The 21,623-nt window shown below is 40.7% G+C and overlaps 1 protein-coding gene across 3 annotated transcripts in view; it reads right to left on the bottom strand.

Moving 5' to 3' along the window:
* FAM227B (family with sequence similarity 227 member B) overlaps nucleotides 1–21,600 on the bottom strand; it is a 119,965-nt gene extending 98,365 nt beyond the window's left edge. Inside the window, exons 1-7 of one of the 3 annotated variants that reach the window (XM_080980411.1) lie at nucleotides 21,481–21,600; nucleotides 16,672–16,725; nucleotides 13,413–13,671; nucleotides 11,446–11,510; nucleotides 10,355–10,399; nucleotides 7,171–7,275; nucleotides 384–482 (exon numbers count right to left, since the gene is read on the bottom strand). In XM_080980411.1, the coding sequence (XP_080836537.1) occupies nucleotides 384–482; nucleotides 7,171–7,275; nucleotides 10,355–10,399; nucleotides 11,446–11,510; nucleotides 13,413–13,671; nucleotides 16,672–16,725; nucleotides 21,481–21,516 (663 nt within the window). In that variant the 5' untranslated portion in view covers nucleotides 21,517–21,600. Of the gene's footprint in view, nucleotides 1–383; nucleotides 483–7,170; nucleotides 7,276–10,354; nucleotides 10,400–11,445; nucleotides 11,511–13,412; nucleotides 13,672–16,671; nucleotides 16,726–21,333 lie in introns of all 3 variants that reach the window. The other 2 variants (XM_080980412.1, XM_080980413.1) reach the window with 2 other exon arrangements.
* Nucleotides 21,601–21,623: the final 23 nt, after the last annotated feature.

Below are 21,623 nucleotides of genomic sequence, written 5' to 3'. Positions count from 1 at the left end.
GTGTGTGTGTGTGTGTGTGTGTGCGCGCGCGCAAGTTGCTTGCTTTCACTCTTTGTTGCACTGATAATCCAAACAATGGCTTACATCTCATATATGAAAAGCCCAAGGCATGACATAAGGGTTATAGCATTTGCACACACCTTGGGTGTCAAATTTAAGCTCTCTAGTATGGGTTATTTACCCCACAAATGGAACACTCTTTCAGGGTTATTATCACTCTCTGTGGGACTTATTCTGTTGTCTTTCAATACAAATCAGTCAAAGGGAAGCAGTTATTTCCATGTATGTGAGCACAGATTCATTCATGATCAAGAAATTTTATATATTCGAATTACATTTTTTAATTTGGATAAGAATGAAAATAAAGCTCTGTGTCTTCATACCTTGAACTTGTGAAGAAACCACCACCAAAAGCAATCCTGTAAAATTGCAAGGGATGCTTCAGAGATAAACAATTTCTTCAGAATTTTTGTATCCACTCCCTGTTAAAAAAAAATATGAATAAACATAATTACAACAAAGTGATGAACAATACCTTTTTTATGCAGTCCCAATCATATATACTTCAAAGGGTGTGTCCCTGATTAAAGCATGGTGTTTTTTCCAATATGGTGTTGTTGAGCATCGCAGACTTGACTGATCAATTTGATATTGTTGTAAGTTTGGAGAGAGGGGGAGAGACCCCTCTAATCCCTGCCCCACTCCCTCAACAGAAAAAAACTAGGTGTGAGAGTACAGTTGGGAAGTGATGAGAGCCAGAGGAAAAATCAGCAAACTGGAAAGAGTAAGAAATGGAAAGACATTGGAAATAAAGAATGGAAACTGGAAAGAAATCATGTTTGATTTCTATTTGAATCTAAGGCTGTGGCTATGGGAGAAACAAGCCCCTTTGGGGGTGTTAAAGCTGTGAACCCCTCCATTGTAGGCTCAAGTTTTATATATGTGTAAATAAACCATATATCATAGACACCACAGTCTCTGCTGTACCTCATTCCAAAGGAAACACGAACTCTGGGTAAGTGCCTGGAGCTGACCATAAGCTGAGCATTTCCATTCTATAGATCCTTACTTGATATCTTGCACCACTTGGAGATTGGGGTGGTGTGCAACAATATATTAAAGATATGAAGTTCAAACTCCTTTTTAAAATGGAAAATGCAACCCCAGGAGGCTACAATTGTGAGAACAGAAGAAAGAAGGCGGGGTGTATAACTACTTTATTAATCCTTTTGTTATGTACTGAGTTGAATAGGATCCAAAAGGCAGCAGTCTGATTGGTCCTAGTACAACAGGATTCAGAATGCAGCAGTCTGATTGGTCCTAGAAAAATAGGGTCCAGAATGCAGCAGTCTGACTGGTCCACAGGAGCCACCCAATCCGGCTCCAGGGAGAAGTGAATCCGCAACCACATTGGCCTATAGGTGAATCCCGGAATTAGCCAATCACGTGGGGCCCATTGTGTAAATAATGTATATAAAGCAGATTTTCTATTCCTCCTCACCACTATGAGCTGAATAAAGAGCATGGAATCCACTCTATATATTTCACCTTTCAACACCAGCCATTTCTCACCCAAACTGAACCCTGAGTTGCTCTTCATAAACATGCATCAGGGACCACACATGGGGTGGTGTGGTGTGGTGAACACACTGTGGGGGAAGGACTTTGACAAGAAAAACAGCTGGAAAGGACTTCCGGAGGTGGCGCCAACGGCAATGGCGGAATCCCTCTAACCCAGAGGGAGATCGCTCCACAGAAATCGGGTCTAAAACCGCTTCGGCGCAGCGGGGACCCTTCAAACCACAGGCGGGTGAAGCCTGTGACCCTGGGACTCGGCGGGCACTGTTTGCGCCCCCCCGGTCTGCAAAGGAACCCGGCAACGGGCTCCGAAACAGAGCGGGGAAGTGAAGGTGCTGTGCTGTGAGTCGTCTGCTTCTTTTGTGGAGTGAAGCCGCGTAGCTGTTGCCGGAGAGCGCTGCCTTTTTTCCTGGACAATTCGGACTTTAAAACAAATATCCGTGAGTACCCAGAATTTGGACAAATTGGGATACTAAAGGAAGATTAGTGAAAAGGGCAGAATTGGACTATAAAAAAAAAAGAAAGAAAAATTGATTGAATTTGGTACGGAGCGGTAAGGGCTAAACAGGAAGTCACCCTTCCGTTCTTTTGTAAATATAACAAAGCAAAGTCAAATTGTACTAGAGCTTTGAAAATTGCTTTTAAAAGAGTGGAATCCAACATTTTAAATTGGGAATATTTTTTTGGACTATTTGAAGCAGTAAAAGGAAGTTATTTTCGTCCTGATCCTGGAGCGGGGAAGTCAGGACTGACGTGAACAAATCAAGGTATCTGTGTGTGTCAGATGGTTAAAAGAAGAGAACTTTTGTGACTCTATTGTTCCCTTTCGCATTTTAAACGAATATATAAGGATAAAGGATTTTAAGTAACATGGAAATGTACCAGAAACAAATATAAGTCTTCCCCTTAGGGGGAGCTTTAGAAACTGTAACTAAATGCCAAGGACTTGACAGTTGTTACAAAGAACCGTGGGAGAGTGCAACAATGTTTTCAGAAGTTGTGGTTTGCCTGCTCAAAGAAACAAATATTTTACTGGAAGAACTACATGATAAGGTGAACCAGATGGCCAAGTCGACTGGAAATCTCGGACTGGCAGTGGAAGGCGTTGATCAAACTGTGGGAATAGATGTGGAGTCTATCCAGGATTCAATCCAGGAGTGTGTTTTGACAGAACAGGGGTTTGTGGCATTAAATCAGGAGTGTGGCCTGACAGAACAGTCAATGGGGGGCTGGATTGACCCCCCTAGGTTGGGATATTTGGACTTTTTAAATTCAGTAACAGGCTGCGATATGTTTGGAAATGTGGGGGTCCACAAATTCGGGGGGCCCTTGAAGTATGCTCTTAAATACTACATGGAATGCAGTGATGAACAGGGAAAAGGATCTGATCTGATGAGAAGGGTTAAAAGCACTATTAAGTTGGAGCTACTACGAACAAGTGACTACAGCCACAAATATGAAGAAAAGCTGCGGAAGGGCCATGGAAGTGACTTGAGGGCCTCGGACATAAGGTCACCGGGTTAGTTTGATGAATAAGGACTGACAAATCCCGAAACCAGGAGGAAGGGACGTTGGATTAAGATTGGACTTGGTTATATGCTTCTTTCTCTTTTTTCGTTTTTTCTTTGTTTTTTTAATTAATAGAATGTTTTATAAAGCTGATGAATGATAGAATGAGAGAAAAATGAATGATAGGAAAATGTTGGAAGAATTTACCTGGCTTTAGCAAAAATGTATAAAGAATTATGAAAGAACATTAGGAATATAAGAAGTGGGTAAAGTCAAGATCTAAGTTTTAAATTTTAAAGTTTATTTTATAATAGAAGGATCATGAAAGAACATTATGAATATAAGAAGTTGGTATAATTAAGATTTAAATTTTAAATTGTAAGGTCTATTATATAATAGAAAAATGGAAAGGATTTGCTGGGATAATTAATAACTAGAATACAAAGGAAGGGAGGAGGAGGAGGTCTAATGTTTTTTCTTCGCTATTATTATTTTTCTTCTGTATTTCTTACTTTTTCATATATATATATTTTTTTTACTTTTGTATTTTTTTTTATTGTGTGTAAGTTTTTGTATTTCCTATTTTTTGTTTTTGTGTAATTTTTGTATTTTCTTTTGTTTTCTTTTGAAATCTCAATAAATATTATTTAAAAAAAAAAAAAAGAAAAACAGCTGGAAAGAAAGTTGTTAAGAAGGTTCTTCTGCTCCACTCCAAATTGCTGCTCCCTAAAGCTGCTTTTCATTTTGAAAAAGTAGGGGATTTGTAACCTACATCTATATGCTTGCCCAATGCAACTACTGCTATAAACAATTAACCATACAATCCTATGCATGACTACCTACGGGGCCGTCTCTCTTGGTATGCCCCACGGAGGACCTTAAGGTCCAAAAATAGCAACACCCTAGAGGTCCCGGGCCCTAAGGAAGTTAGATTAGCCTCAACCGGAGCCAGGGCCTTCTCAGCACTGACTCCGGCCTGGTGGAACACTCTGTCTCATGATACCAGGCCCCTGCAGGATCTGATTTCTTTCGACAGGGCCTGTAAGACAGAGTTGTTCCGCCTGGCCTTTGGCTTAGAGCCAATTTGATTCCCTCCCCCTCTTTCTTTTTTCCTTTCTCCTCCTGTGATGAGGCTGCATTTTAATGTTTCAGTGTTGTATTTTAATCTTGTTTTTAAGTTGTATTCATTCAACTTGTTTTTATTATTGCTTGTTAGCTGCCCTGAGCCCGGCCTTGGCTGGGGAGGGCGGGGTATAAATAAAATTTATTATTATTACTCAGAAGTAAGCACCGCTCATCAAGGGCACTGTATTAAATTCAAAAAAGGAGTCAACGTTTGACCTGCGTTGCTACAATTGCTATACATGGTGTGGAGGGCAGCCCGAAACAGGATGCCTTCCAAACCGCCTGGGGTGGTGGGAGTCTGAAGCATCATGAGCCTACAATTAGGTCCCACAATGTAAAAATAAGGAAGTGGTCATGCAAATCGACTGTAACCTTTTGAAAGGATCTTGGTGGACTTGCGATGAAAAACAAGGCATCTGACAGGCCTAGGCAAATGTCACTGCATTATTTATACACAAGTCATGCTTTGGAAAATTATTTTTACAGCATTGAACTTAACAAATTATAGTTCATTATGTCCTTTGCTATGCATCTACAAGATTATTTGTCACTCCGCAGCTGCAACCTTATATAACCCTTTAAAAACTGACTCCAAGTAATTGCTTGGGTCAGTACTCATTTTCTCAATAGCAAGCAATCATTTTATGCTCTGCAATCATATAACTTTTTATGGGATTATAAAAATTGGCCTTGATTGTTGGTATTAAATTTAAAACCTTCCATTTGGATTTTTAGATCCTAATTAATTTTTGGCTTCTTAAAGACAGTATTTGCAAATGCAAGTCTGGCACAGATCTATAAGAATATCCGTTAGTTAGACCAAAATAATAATATTAGCTCAAATGGGTTAAAGTCATTACCTCCCCCCCCCCGCACCAAAAAATCTGGTTCTTCTCATACTTTATACTACTTGGCCTTGAACAAATGACAAGAAATGAATAATGGCTGCAATAAATAAACCTGACACCTTGTCAAAATGTGTAAATTCAAGGAAAAATGCAAATCCATAAAATGACATTATGCTATAAACATGCAGTAATTATCTTAAACTAACATTTACTGCCTGCTTCAAAAATATTAATAGAGAAAAGATAAAGGGATGATTTAAAGTAACAGCTGTACAGCAAAAATAATTTAGATATATTCAAATAGTATTAATGTGAAAGTAACAGCCAGGGTAATATATTTCTTTGGACAAAAAAAAATGTCAAAAAGTACGGCGAAAGCTTCAAAATTTTCCATACTTCTTCAGTCTGAATGTTATACAGTGTTTTACAAAAGTACCCCCCCCCAAAAAAAGTGAGAAGCCTAATCTGCAAATTTTAAGGTGGAAGTGCAGATATTATGCAGATTTATGATACAATTCTATTCCTGACGTTCCTGGGAACAGGTATGTATAGGATTGCGCTGCAAAATAGGTTTTGCAAACAGATGTCAGATTGTGTTGAACCAAGGATTACTGAGACCAAACAGGAAGGGTTGATCCCCTTTGAAAGCACAATTTCTGTTCTGGGTTTGGAGATATAGACTCCAGGTCACAGATCAGTAAGGATAGCAGCCCTCACAACTGCTGAGCTTAAGCAATGGTGCTGATCACCACTCTGGAAACAATGAGCAATGGGGAACAAACATAATGTTGCCATACCCTTAACAAGTAACTGCTGCTTGAAAGCTGTTTATGGTATCCAACCGATTGGTAGGTGTATGCACAACCCCCAAGCTCCATATATAGTTACAGGTACTGGATAGGGTTGTTTTGTTGTTTGTTTGTTTAACATGTTGCAGTATCTTTTTCTTTTGCAGACATAGAGCCCAAATTGAAGGGTGATGATAAGTGTTTTATTTCTTTAGCTACTGCTGATTTTAATCATTTTTTTCAATATGTTTAAATGCCAGTTTTAACCAGTTTAGTGACCATTTTAATGTTTATTTTATATTCTTGTAAACCACCTAGAGATTTTCTTACAATCAAGCAATATATATTTTTACAAACAAATGCTTGTAAGCATTGTTCTCCCCTCCCTTATAAAGTTGGAAAACAACCAGGGAGGGGACGACGTTACAATTCTAAAACATTTTCAGATTTACAATGTTAATATGCCTACTAATGAAAAGTTTAAAATACCACATATGAACTTACTAAGAGAACAAAGATATTCCAAGGATCAATTCTTATGTTTCATCAAACGCTACTGCTTCTTTAATCACAGAATAATATATTATCAGAGGCTGGAGCACTTCCATTTCCAATAATACACAAAATGTTACTTGGATTGAATGCTATGTCCTTTCTGTCATGAAGTCACAAAAGTATCACAGGAACGGTTCTCCAAACTTATATTCTCCAAGCAGGTAGCACACAAAAGAGCATACCAAAAAGTCTAACAGCAGGCCCAAGAGTTTGTGTTCTTTGGGAGGCCAAGCTAGCAAAATACTTACAGCAACTGGGAGATGGATCTGGCAACCAGCCAGCCCAGTCATGTGCTCCTGTTTAACAAGGCTCAATTAACAACAGCTGCTCTGCTGAACAATCAATTCATGACACTTTCCTCACTTGTTAATAAAATGGAGTGAATTAATCACTCTGCGTATTATGTTTAATGCTATCTGAAATTTATCATTATTTGCAAAAAAAAATAAAAATGGAATACATCTTGCTAAGGGAGGTACAGAAGGATGTACAGCAGCAAAAGACCCAAAATATAATAGTGGGAGACATAAAATGCATTTTATGTGGATTTTAACAGTGGACGATAGGATTTCATATGATGTAATTGGCTTCTTAATGACTTCAATGTATAATATGTCTCAAGTATGTCATGCAATCTTAAAAGAACTGTTAACATTTTTTTTCTTGCTTCAGATATAAACCACATATCAAAACTGATCTACCTTAAGCTCTAAAAATATTTTACATCAGCAAGTTTTGCTACCTAAACTGAAATACAAAGTTTATACCTTGAAGGTTTGGACTTTAAGAACTGAATCCCAGAGTTGTGCGGGTTCTAGATGATTTGGTAGTTTCATGACTTTCATTGGCTTGAAACCAGGGAACTTGTAATTCTAAAATGAAGACGAAAATCCACATTAATAACTATGCTTCCAATTGTTTATCTCAGAAAAATGTGCTAGTTCTGAAACTTGGTATCAGTAAGTTACATGAAGTGTACATTTAAAAAAAGCAAGCTCAGAACTATCCCCTTTTTTTAGACAAAAGCAGCTATGTTCAGGCTACAATGTGAAACCTCTTTATTTTAGGTAATAATCAGAGAATCTGTTGGTTGTTCTGTGACTTTTTCGGCTATAGCTTCTATGCTGATGATTCCCATTGTGTTATAAATGTAAATTTTCTGTAAAATAAAAGAAACAAAAAAGGAGCTATACAGGATCCTGATCAATATGGAGACTCTAGCACCCAAAGGTTGAACCCTCTTCTTCCAGTGATAAAGGTAAAGGTAAAGGGACCCCTGACCATTAGGTCTAGCCGTGGCTGACTCTGGGGTTGCGGCGCTCATCTTGCTTTATTGACCGAGGGAGCAGGCGTACAGCTTCCGGGTTATGTGGCCAGCATGACCAAGCCGCTTCTGGCGAACCAGAGCAGCGCACAGAAACGCCCTTTACCTTCCCACCGGAGTGGTACCTATTTATCTACTTGCACTTTGACGTGCTTTCCAACTGCTAGGTTGGCAGGAGCAGGGACCAAGCAACGGGAGCTTACCCCATTGTGGGGATTTGAACAGCCAACCTTCTGATCGACAAGTCCTAGGCTCTGTGGTTTAACCCACAGCGCCACCCGCATCCCTTCTTCCAGTGATACTTTCCTACTAAAAATCCTCCCCCAGCAGCAATTTGCCCCAAAGCAGCTAAGGAGTAGGAAACGGAATGGATGCTGCACAATTAATCCAAATATCAAGTGGGCTGCTTTTTCTGAAAAGAAAAAAAAAGACAGCAGCAAATTCTAACCATTATTATTTTAAAGGTTATGTGTATGTTTAACATAATGTTAAATTTGACCCCATGTAATATTTAATAATCAGGAGTGATGTATAAAAGACTGTCTCCTCCTCCACCACTGAAATTATGTGTAAGATCAACTGTGCTATGATAAAGAGCCAGGAAAAAGACAAAAGCACCACCACATGTCTGATCCTGAGTCAGCTCACAGTTGTCCCTTCTACTGCTTCTCTCCCCTAGTTTCAGAGGAATTAAACATTCTCCTTATGCAAGAAGCTCCATGTTTGTTTATATGCAGTGCAATTTTTCTAGGAAAAGAGGTGTCGGAACGCACAATGAACACTTTGTACCTGTGGGACCGCCTCTCCTGGTATGTCCCACAGAGGACCTTACGGTCTTCAATCAAAAACACCTTGGAGGTCCTGGGCCACAGAGAGGTTAGGCTGGCCTCAACCAGAGCCAGGGCTTTCTCGGCTGTGGCTCCGATCTGGTGGAACACTCTGTCACAAGAGCGTAGGGTCCTGCGGGACTTGACATCTTTCCGCAGGGCCTGCAAGACAGAGCTGTTCCACCAGGCCTTTGGCTAAGGCACAGCCTGACCTCCTCCTTTGGTAATTCTTCACCAAACTCTAGTCCAATGGTTGCCATCAATTTGATTTGAACTGATTTTATAATGAATTGTTTTTAGAATGCTGTATTTTACTGTTGTTAGCCGCTTTGAGCCCGGCTTCGGCTGGGGAGGGCGGGATATAAATAAATTTTTATTATTCCCTTGTTCCCTTATAATGGCAAAGGCACCTACCTGAGAGGTGCCAGAACTGAGTTCCTGCAAGTTCTGGCTGGAAAAAAAGTTCTGTTTATATGTATTTAATGGATCTGATACAATTTATGAGTGCTGTGAGCTGCTTCAGGCAGTCTGGTCTAAAAGGAGAATGCAAATTTAACAGATGAAGAGGGGGAAACAATAATTCTTCAGGGGCCCTTTTGATAGCTCCACTGCCCTCAGAAGTTTGTGAGGTTGTGATCCAGGAGAGATAGAGCGTGGAAATTACTGGTGTTTGTTTATCCATCCTAAGTCCAAAGTGGAACTCAATCCAATTAATATAATTGGTATTTGCTGTTGTTGCTTTCAGTCCGCATATGATACATCTACAATCCTATGGTTCTATCATAACTGATTAGGTGTTTTCGTCATTTGCACTGCATTTTCTGTGCACAGAAACGAGTGAGGTGGAATAACGTAATGACAGCTTAATTTTATTTTTGTAAACTGCTATGAGGTTTTGGGTTTTTTTACAATCAAGTGGCTAGGGCAACCCAGTCAGATGGGCAGGGTACAATTATTATTATTATTATTATTATTATTAGTATTAGTATTAGTATTATTAGTATTATTAGTATTATTAGTATTAATGAATTTATGATGTAAATAAATTTTATGAAATAGTAATTCACATAATTATGTAAATTACAAACATTATGTATTTTCCCCACAGTTGACAGCAAGATTACAACACAGTTTCTGGTGAAATGCAAACAGTGCTGCATGTCACGAAAAGAGAGCAGAATGGAAATACTTACTGCCACCTAGATTGGGGGGACGCCATTTGCTGCACGGCGCAGCTCAAGGCTGAAACAGGGGAGGGAGGAGTCCACACGCATGGCCGGCAGGAGGGAGGGGCATACTGCCTCCTGGCTGTGCATTTTCCTGACACAACCTTTCCCCCTCAGCCATTCAGGAGGGAGCTGAGCATTGGACAGAGACCTGGGCGGTAACTGGACTGCCTTCTCCCTTTAAAGGGGAATGGTGCCCAGCTTCTTGCCCCATGTGGACCCGATCGTCATTGGATCACCCACCCTCCCTCCCATTTTGTTATGTGTATGTGCTTCAGCCCAGTGGTGAGCGGGCTGAACTGGCACGGATATTGCTATAGATTATTTGGTTGCCATATTTGGGGCCAAGAAGGAATTTTCCTTGCAGACAAATTGGCCCATCTGCAGGTTTTCCCCTGCCTCACAACAAACGTCATAGCGCCCCTTCCAAGACACAGCACTGTCAGGAATGTCACACGTGACCCATGTCAAGGGGGGCCCCTACATGCTAGGGGGTTAGACTAGATGACCCTTAGGGTCTCTTCCAACTCTACAATCCTATGATTGACTTCTGCAGCATATTTGGTACAATTACCTCAACTCTTTTAGAACTTGTGTGGTCTATGGTATCTGCAGCAATCTGAAATACATTTTAAACAAAAGCATTGTGTCAGTATGCTAAATGCACTGAGTGGTAAAGGTACTATCAATATTTTGTGGCAAAAATAATAATTGCTGAAAATATATGAAGAAAAGAAATGCTGTGAAATTTGAAATTATCTGCTATGAAAAAAGGTGGATTCTCTAGGCAGTGTTGTTACCTGTGTGGGCATATAAAATTACTCAAGGCCTAATTTTACTTGGAGCCAGGCGAGAGAATTAGTGATGATCAGAGAAGCACACATAACTAGCATCTGGCAGCATCTACACTATAAACATATCAGAGCTGATGTTGAATACAGTGCTAATTGTGTTAAAGTTGTACAGTTCTGAATACAAGCAAATTTCCCCACTTCATTTCTTGAGCCACTACAAAAAAAGTATGCATAGGCATACTTTAAGGAAGATGTCTACCTGTTGCAAAGTTACTAGTGTCTGTAAATTAAGATTGAGGAGGCTGAGGCCCTTCAATTGTCACTGGATTCCAACCAGTGCAACATCTGGTTATACATACCTGCTGCATATGCAGGAGAAGGTGGTAACATGATGAAAACATACTGGGGTAACAGAATGGACTGTATCATCACAGGTGGAAGGTGAGAAAATCACAGTTCTGAATGCACCTCTGTGTAACAAAGCACTTTGCAAAGCTAGCACAGCAAGAGCAAAAGTCAGTACTTTCCCTGATATGTTCCTTTTTTTTTATGTGCAGGAAGCATCAGACCCCCAGTGGAAATCTGAAATGGGAGTCCATTCTACCACCTCATTATGCTGATATTATAGCCCAAAATGTTACATCAGTTTTCCTCCAGTTTAACTGTCATGTCCCACAGTGATCCATGGAATTTGTGTTTGGTGAGGTTGCTGAGAATTTTGTTTAAAGAGCCCTCTCTGGCAAGTGAAATATAATCATTTCTGCACTTGTTTCAGGGATACTAGTGAGGTGATTCAATTTCAGGAACGTTATCAACTGGCAGCTCCTAATGAGTAAAATGGGGTGTATGTATTAACCAACGAGTACAATACCTGCACTTTCTTCTTTTTCTTCTTCTTCCTTGGCAAACCGCTTGTTGATTCAGAAAGACAAGTGTCTTGAAAGGAAGAAAGCATGAAGAATTTAGAATGTATCACTAATTTTCAATTTCATGAAACAAATACAGATTTTGGCCATAACTGCATTTTCAAGTATGTGTAGTATAGAAATCTTGGTTCACTGAAATTACCAGCCAGTGATCTGGGAACTGAGCTAGATTCCTGACTTATGCTAACTGCCTTACCTATATGTATATACAGTGGTACCTCGGGTTACATACGCTTCAGGTTACATACACTTCAGGTTACAGACTCCGCTAACCCAGAAATTGTGCTTCAGGTTAAGAACTTTGCTTCAGGATGAGAACAGAAATCGTGCTCCGGCGGCGCGGCGGCAGCGGGAGGCCCCATTAGCTAAAGTGGTGCTTCAGGTTAAGAACAGTTTCAGGTTAAGTACGGACCTCCGGAACGAATTAAGTACTTAACCCGAGGTACCACTGTAGTAGCTTTTAACAGCTGGACTACAGACCCACTTTCAGTACACAATTGTAGAATACTTCCTACAACTACAAATTCAAATTCTTGCATACATTTACTCAGCAGTAAGTTCCACTGAATGAACTTGTTCCGTAGTAAATGTGTTTGTAATGAAGTCTAAATTTCTCCTAAATTGTTTTTAAGGAAAGGTGGGGTACTTCAGGGAGTAATGCTAATGACTAGAGTAAAACACCACTCATATTTTTGGGGGGAAATTTTTTTAGATGAGATGTAAACATGTTTTGAAAAATCACTTTGGCAATTAAGGAAAATATATCTCTATTGGTGTAAGCCAGACTTCACTTCTTGAACCTAATGTTCTGGGCAGTAAATGTTGTCTAAATATTACCAGAAGATAAGGAGCTTGTGTTAATTAGCTGAGTAATGTCAGGATGTGTGTGTCATCAACAACAGTTTGGTGAATTACAACAGTTTATTATGTAATGATCCACTGAGTAGTTTTCTGCATTTAACTTCCCTCTGGTCTCACTATTTACCAATATATCTATATCTTTATAATACTTCATGCATCTGTTGAAGTGGACTGAAGTCAATGAAAGCTTATAATATATTTATTTTAAGGTGCTGCAAGACTCAATTTAGTTGCATTCAATGTAGCACTAAGTGAGTCATTTAGCAGTATACTTGTTCTGCTGGCAAAATTTGCCAGCGGAATGTTGCACAAGAGAATGCATAAGCTGGTTGCTGGTAACTTTGTTGTGCAATATGTATAATAATTTGTGCAACTGTCACATTGGCTTCCTCTGTTGCACAACATTAAAACTCACCTATCCACTAGCACTAGACCCCTTATACTACCATGGAGAAAATATTGTGAAACATTCTTTTGTTTTTGCTGCAAGAGACTGGCACAACTCCCCCTTTGGATATTATTTACATAGCCCCAGCTGGAACGTAACATGAAGCCAAACCATGACTTAGCATGAACAAATGACCTCCCAAGATATAAGGCCATAGCTGCTTTGCTCATCCTCCATTCCTGCTGCTGCTCTGAGCTAAGCCATGGTTTGACTTGGCATTTCATCTAAACCTGGGCTGATAATTTAGTTCCCCTATGCAAATAAATAATAAATAAACATTACACAGTTAAAATCTGTTCCTTCAAGCAACTGAACATTAAAAAATAAGGATATATTTCAAAGTGTGAAACTTATAATGGGGTGGTATGCAGTTGGTGTCCCTTCACGGACAGAAGGCAATGAAGAGGAAGGCAATTTTCAGGAATTTTCACTCACCATTGCCTCCTGCACGCTACCAAAAATCTGCTCCAGAGGGAATGTATAGGGAGGTTGCAGGGAGGAAAAGGAATCACTTGAAATTGTTTCCCTCTCTGTGGATGTCTTCAGCAGAAGGACACTAATTGGATACTGGCTGTAACTGATAACTCAATGGATAATTATTACCTTGCTCTATAAAAACACCCTCTTGGTCATCTATTTCTGATTCTTTAGATTCCAAATAAAGTACGACATCAGCATGTTCATGGACTCTCATTTTGCATTCATCCATTCTCTTTTCCAAATCAGAGATAATTTTAGTGGATATTGGAGCATTGTCATGAAGAAACTTTGTAATAGTCTCCAAGGCATAGTCTTTTTTTAACTTGGAAACCAAAGGCTGAGTATCCATTTCTGGCATATAGGGAAATCGTGGCCAATCATCCTGCAATAATAACAGTTATTGAAAATATGACAAACAATAATGTTAAGGAACAAATATTTATATATACACAGAGGCACACCCATACACCAACATGAATACATACACAGAATCATCATGCCAAAATTAAGCACTTGCTTTCTTTATCCAGTTTACTTGAATAGCAGAGGTTAATGTGTGTGCTTAATTCTTCCACTAAAATAAATTTTATTCACGAATGCTAATAGATTTTCAGAGTACAGTGGTACCTCTGGTTACGTACTTAATTCGTTCCGGAGGTCCGTTCTTAACCTGCAACTAGCTAATGGGGCCTCCTGCTGCTGCTGCGCCGCCGCCGCACGATTTCTGTTCTCATCCTGAAGCAAAGTTCTTAACCCGAGGTACTATTTCTGGGTTAGTGGAGTCTGTAACCTGAAGCGTATGTAACCTGAAGTGTATGTAACCCGGGGTACCACTGTATGGTGATGTTTAACAAGTTTGTGAATGTTTTGCTAAATAATGGATTTACTGTTGTTAGCTACCTTGAGTGCCATGTGTAGAAAGGTGGAATAGAAACTAAGGTGGTAAATATATAATAAATAAAACAAATGGAATATATATGTTTTCTAGTATATTATTGCCTACGTCTGTCTTTAGTATATTCTCTCATACGCCATCCAGAGAACATAATCCCAGAATGAAGTTATACATCTTTTGTATAGGTGGTACTTAACACCCACCAAACTAGCAAAGATGTACAAAATGAAAAATAAGAACTGTTGGAAATGCACTGTAAAAGAGGGAAATTTTCTTCACATGTGGTGCTTGTGTGACAAGGTGAAGACTTTTTGGGATAGTGTGTATAATGAGTTTAAAAAGATATTTAGGTACACCTTTTATAAAAAACCGGAGGCATTTTTGCAAGGTATGGTTGGAGAGGACATTAAAAAGGAAGATCAGAAATTCTTCCTGTATGCCACAACAGCAGGAAGACTACTCCTCACACAGAGATGGAAACAACAGGATATTCCGACAATTGAAGAATGGCAACAGAAAGTATTGGAGTATGCGGAAATAGCAAGGCTAACTGGAAGAATCCGACAGCAGGACGATAAGAAATTCCAAAAAGAATGGTCCAAATTTATGGTATACTTAGAGAAAACTGTACATAAATAAAAACACTCACAGGACTGAAATAAAACTCATAATCTTTACTGTAAACATTTGGTTAGACCACAAGATGTAATGCTGTAATATAATAAGGAATGTACCTGTCTAAAGTATAATACAAAAAATTATTAAGGAATTATAGACATTTATAGAATGTATATATAGTAATCACGCTTAAGTAAGAGCAACGTAGAGAAGCCAGAAGAGGGGTGGAGGGAAGTTAATTCGGATAAGATATAGATTGAAAGGAGAATAATATTGTTAAGCTGTATTGTGTTTAAGATATTTGGAAAAAAATAATAAAAATTATGGGGGGGGGGAGAGAAGTTATACATCTTTATCTGATCTTTCTTCTGCAGAGCTCAGGATTTCTTAAATAGAGTTATCACATTTTATCTTCACAACAAACATAAGAAAAGCACTGGTGAATAGATCAGCACAAAGACCTGATTAGTTGGACATTCTGTTCCTCAGGGTGGCCAATGAGATGCCTATGGGAAGCCCACAAGCAGGACATGAGCACAACTGCTCTCTCCTGCTTTTGATCCCTGGCAACTAGCATTCAGAAGCATACTGCATAAGATTCATATCTATTGTGAGCATTATCCATTGTTATCTTTATCTTGCATGAATTTCTTTAAGCCTCTGTCATGGGCCTGGGCGTGGGGGGTTGGTTGAGTCAGAGAACAGAGTAGCAGCAAATAGATAACTCTGGGTAAGGATCTAGTAGGCTGGGAAGGTCTCTGGCTGGGTCAGGAGAGCCCAAGGAAGAGGATGCTGGAGAGGGTTCTTGTGATGGTGGTGGGGTCTGTTGCCCCATTCCATCTTCCCATTAGCCTCCGCAGTGCAAGATATGGGCTGCCCCTCCAAAGCTGTCAGAGGCTGGTTCCAGCTCACCCACTTTGCCTTTCATGCCACCAATTCTGCCTCTGGAGTTGTCAGAAACCACATCTAATCCTGCCTCTCCAAGGGAGGTTACTGCCGCACCTGTCCCATTTGCCTCCAATGAGGCAGTGATGCTTCCTCCATTGCCTAGGTTACAGAGACACCAGTGCCAGCATGAACAGATGAGGCAGCTACATCCTTCTTGGAGAAGTGCCACGTCGCTTGCCCAGTCTAAAGACCAGAACTGATTGCCGTGCCAAGTTGTGCTCACACCGGGGTGTTGTTGTTGGATCAACGTCTTTGCTTGTGTAGTCATGTGTAGAACTAGCTGTGCTTTGGATCATCATTTTGCCTATGTATCACATGATATGAGTATTCAAGATATTGGTAGAAACAACCACCTGACTTCAACACTGAGTGGGAGCCAGGACATCTAAAGGTATCTATGTAGGCAGCTATCACTTCACCTTGCAGTAGCAAAAAATTTCAAAGTCCCAACTATGTGTTGTGTAATGTAGGTTAGGTAAGAGAAAGTGAGTTATCCAAAGCTGCACACTCAATGACCTTTATGGCAGAGAGAGGATTTGAACCCTGGTTCTCCCTTGTTCAGGTCTAGCACTCTATTGAATATATCACAATGGTAAAATCGGACAAAATGTAAGGCAATGAAATCACTAAAGCGTAAGTTCCAAAAAACAAATGGGTAACAACATCTACATTTCTTCCAAAACTTGCATATGAAAAATGTAAAATAACCACAGGAGTGCCTTTCTATGTAAGCTTTTCCAATTCTGCACTGTTCTTACATTCCACTGCCTGAGGGCTTGAAATGCAATCCTCATTTAAACTTGTTTCTCAGGGTATACATTCGTAAGGTCCTTGCTCAAAACTTTGTTCTCCCCAGACCTAACCCCCCTCCCCCCACAACACACATACATACGGGTATTATTATTTTTAAAAACTACCTACCAATTTCTGAGAGACTAAAAATTCTTCAAATGTGCGAGGAGGCTGTGGCACTGCCTAGAAACAAAGATACATTTGTATTACAAAAGAAACCCTCCATAAATAGTGCATGCCAGTAAAAGAAATATTAGGTGCTCAATTTAGCAACAGTAAGTCTGTGATGTCTACTGCTGGGTTTTGATAATTAGTATATGAAAGAGGGAGGCATTACACTGAATAGATAACACTGAAAATAAAGGAACACAAGAAATTATGCAGAAGACTAACAAGAAAGGAGTGATACAAGACTGGTTTACACAGCCACCCAAGCTGGGAATCCTTATTCTTATTTGAGGTTCAAATGCATCAACCACTCCCAGAGCTTATGTTTCTACCTCCACTGCCAGTGGTACTATGCCTCACTATACCAGTTGCTGGGAATCACAAAGTATGAATGCACTAATGGGGAATGCCTGGTGCTGCCTAGGAATTTAATTTTTAAAAAACAAAGAAAATTCTGATTTTTAAAAGGGCTGTGCGCACACACACAGAGGGTTCTGTGCATCTAACAGCATCCAAATATGGTCACAAAACACCATTTCCACCTTGGAAAGCCTTGCTTGTAATCGTCACGCCAAATTGGGTAAAGTCATGCCAAAGTCACATTTCAGTCCACCACCTTGTTTCAAAATGATGCCTGGCATCCAAATGTAGACTAAGAGCACTGGCTCCCCCTTGGGGAACCATCAGACCAAATTAGGCGACAATACCTTCAGAGCCATCCAACTTGGCGCAGGTCTGGCCCATTACACCAAATCTGGCAATGCCCCATCCAAAAGAGTTGGGGATGTATTCAGAGGTGTCCAAATTGGCACAGTTTGGACCCATCATGCCAAAAATCAGGTTAAGTCATGCCAAAGTCATGTTTCAGCTTGCCACAATATTGTTGTGAGGTGCTTTTGTTTTGTTTTTGAGGTGGGTGGAATCTAATGAAAGATTTCATTGTTCAAGTAGCCAGACAACGGCCATAATGGCCCTAAGTATGGGTTTTTAGTATAAGAAAGGAAGCTGCTCTGTGCCAGAGGGGAAATGGGTGTATAACATGCTACTGGCCATAAAATATTATACCAAATACAAGACATAGATTGAAACATTGCCTTTTACATTCTGGCTGCAGTTCCGATCCATCAAAAGGCATAAAAGCCAAAAGCATCTAGCTGTCGTTTTTCCTTCCATTTAACAGCTAGAGAAGAGATCCTCCCAATGCAAAAATGAGCTGGTTTGTACACAATTATTGTGTAAGCCACTTTGAGTTACTTTCTGTAAACAAATCCAATAGAAATAAAATAAACTGGACTACTGAGATGGTTAAAAAAAGAAGCTGCACACTTATTGGTCTCACAACCTGGTGCACAATACCCCCACCCCACTCTGCATGTGGCAGATGCTATATGTGTAAAAATTATTTCTAGCAAACAAAACATATCCAAAGTGCTACCACTAAATTGCTCTTGTTTCCACAGCAGGAAATCTGCAACTACCGATCCCAGAATAGCTCTTAGTCATATATATTTCTGCAGGGTTCCCCCCGCCCCGGGGGGTGGGGTTACTCATGTTAAAAGGACTGTAACAACTTAATGGCGAGTACCACCACATTTTTTTCTATTAAAAAAGCACTGTATTTATGGGATGCATTCATTTACTAGGCAGCAAGCCCCCTCACATGGGAACAGGCATCTATTAGCAGTCCAATCCATGGGAGTAGCCAAGATTTGTGTTAGTGGGTGGACCCAAAAAGTTATTGAGCGTTTTTTGGGAAGAGTATTTCCAAAAGCTATTGAGCGTTTTTTTAGGGGGGCAGAACCTCAGCTAAGAATTTTTGAGGATTTATTAACTGAGGTTGTGCCCCCTCTCCCAGGTCATGTCCTCATTATTATGACTGTAATTTAAATTAATAAGATTTTGGAATGCAGAAACAAAGAAAATCATCAAACCATCAATTCTACCATGTGGGGGTATCTAAATTATATAATTCAGTATTTCAATGATTGTTATTAGTCAAGAGGTTTAAACTTTAAAGACTGTCTCAAGGCAAATCTAAAAAAATGTAGTATAAACACTGACAACTGGGAAACACTGGCCTGCGAGTGCTCCAGTTGGAGAACAGCCTTTACCAAAGGTGTCATGGGCTTTGAAATAAAAAAAATCCTTCCAGTAGCACCTTTAAGACCAACTAAGTTAGTTCTTGGTATGAGCTTTCGTGTGCAAGCACACTTCTTCAGATACACTGAAACAGAAGTTGCCAGATCCTTCTATATAGTGAGAAGGTGGGGAGGGGTATTACTCAGAAGGGTGGTGGGAATGGGAGATTGGCAGATAGCTGAGATGAGCCTGCTGACGACTCTTAACGACTGTAATAGGTCTTACAGGAAAAGGCAAGGGGTGAGAAGGTGAGAAATGGCTTAGTCATGTATAATGGGATAAGAATCCAATGTCTTTGTTCAAACCAGGTCTCTCCATGGTTTTAAGTTTGGTAATGAGTTGCAATTCAGCAGCTTCTCTTTCCAGTCTATATAGCCAGGCACTACGTTACAGCCGCATCTGTTCCAATTCTACAGACAGAGACTCTCACCTAAGAGATCTACAGCAAACCTTTTCAGAACTAAAATACCCAGCAGATGAAGTTAGACAACAGATCAACAGAGCCAGACTTATACCCAGAGAGAACTTGCTGCAAGACAGACCCAAAAAAGAAAATAACAGAACACCTCTAGTCATCACATACAGCTCCCAAGTTAAAACAGTACAACGCATCATCAGAGATCTACAACCTCTCCTGGACAATGACAGTTCTCTTTCTCAAGCTCTGGGAGGAAGACCTTTCATTGCCTACAGACAGCCACCCAATCTTAAACAACTCCTAACCCACAATAATACTACAACCAGACTTAACACGGACACTGGCACCAGAGCCTGCAATAAACCCAGATGCCAACTTTGCTGCCACATACACCCGGACAACACCATTACTGGCCCCAACAACATCACACATACCATCTCGGGACTATTCAATTGCTCATCATCTAACATTGTGTATGGCATCAAATGCCAACAGTGTCCTTCAGCTCTCTATATTGGACAAACAGGCCAAACCTTACGCCAAAGAATAAATGGACATAAATCTGACATCAAGAATCACAAAACAGAGAAACCAGTAGGAGAACACTTCAATCTCCCAGGACATTCTATACAAGATCTCAAAGTAGCTGTTTTACTACAAAGGAATTTCAGAAATAGACTGGAAAGAGAAGCTGCTGAATTGCAACTCATTACCAAACTTAAAACCATGGAGAGACCTGGTTTGAACAAAGACATTGGATTCTTATCCCATTATACATGACTAAGCCATTTCTCACCTTCTCACCCCTTGCCTTTTCCTGTAAGACCTATTACAGTCGTTAAGAGTCGTCAGCAGGCTCATCTCAGCTATCTGCCAATCTCCCATTCCCACCACCCTTCTGAGTAATACCCCTCCCCACCTTCTCACTATATAGAAGGATCTGGCAACTTCTGTTTCAGTGTATCTGAAGAAGTGTGCTTGCACACGAAAGCTCATACCAAGAACTAACTTAGTTGGTCTTAAAGGTGCTACTGGAAGGATTTTTTTTATTTTGACTATGGCAGACCAACACGGCTACCTATCTGTAAATGGGCTTTGAAGACACTCGAACTCAGGACGCAAGGGAGAAATGTGCTAAGAGGAAAGCACACTTGGCAAATCCACACTGTGATCAACTCCTGCCCGGAAATCAATGACCCCACTGTGGAAGGACATGGGGATCCAGAATGGGCCTCCAGTCACTTACGGACTCACTGTTAAAACTGTGTTTATGGAAGACAATCTTACTCGGCTACGAGTGATCGCCAAAGAAGAAATTGGTATTGCTATAAAAAGTAAACGGACCCCTGACCATTAGGTCCAGTCACGGACAACTCTGGGGTTGCGGCGCTTATCTCGCTTTATTGGCCGAGGGAGCCGGTGTACAGCTTCTGGGTCAACGGGCGCTCACCCCGCTGCAGGGATTCGAACCGCCGACCTTCTGATTGGCAAGCCCTAGGCTCTGTGGTTTAACCCACAGCACCACCCGCATCCCTTTTGGTATTGTTATAATGAGGCTAAAATAAAAAATAAAAAATAGGCACTGTGGGTTAAACCACAGAGCCTAGGACTTGCTGATCAGAAGGTCAGTGGTTCGAATCCCCGTGACGGGGTGAGCTCCCGTTGCTCAGTCCCTGCTCCTGCCAAGCTAGCAGTTCAAAAGCATGTCAAAGTGCAAGTAGTTAAACAGGTACCGCTCTGGCGAGAAGGTAAACGGCGTTTCCATGCACTGCTCTAGTTCGCCAAAAGAGGCTTAGTCATGCTGGCCACATGACCCGGAAGCTGTACGCCGGCTCCCTTGGCCAATAAAGCGAGATGAGAGCCGCAACCCCAGAGTCGGCCATGACTGGACCTAATGGTCAGGGGTCCCTTTACCTATTACCTTAACTGAAAAATAATTATTATTATTATTATTTTGAGGATTTAAGGCAGCATCTGCCCCACCCCTTGACTAGGCCCATGGCCCAATCCTAAGCATGTTCCTTCACTGGTCTCACTTTCCACTTTCCACAGCATGTTCCACTCACTTGGTCCTAAAGAAGTCAGATGTGCGCATTTACCCGGAGCAAGTCCCATGGAACAGAGGGAGAGGGGCTTTTTGAGTAAACATGCGCGCTGTTAAGCCTTTCAGGAGGTACTTCAATTCAAAGAAAGGCTTATATTAAACCCCCGACCTTTGTGGGCGCCGTACTGCTCTCTGAGGCAGCCATGGAGCCCTTTGCGCACGACCCCCTTTTCCCAGTCAGCGCCTCTTTCCGCCGCCCGTGGCGGAATTCCGTTCTCGGCGTTGCTACGTCGCCTTAGCAACCGTCCCCCG

The sequence above is a fragment of the Podarcis pityusensis genome, assembly GCF_964106645.2.
Source record: "Podarcis pityusensis genome assembly, chromosome: 14".
In the NCBI taxonomy this organism is placed as follows: domain Eukaryota; kingdom Metazoa; phylum Chordata; class Lepidosauria; order Squamata; family Lacertidae; genus Podarcis; species Podarcis pityusensis.
Note: the sequence above shows the minus strand (reverse complement) of the source record. Positions and strands in the feature narration are given on the sequence as shown.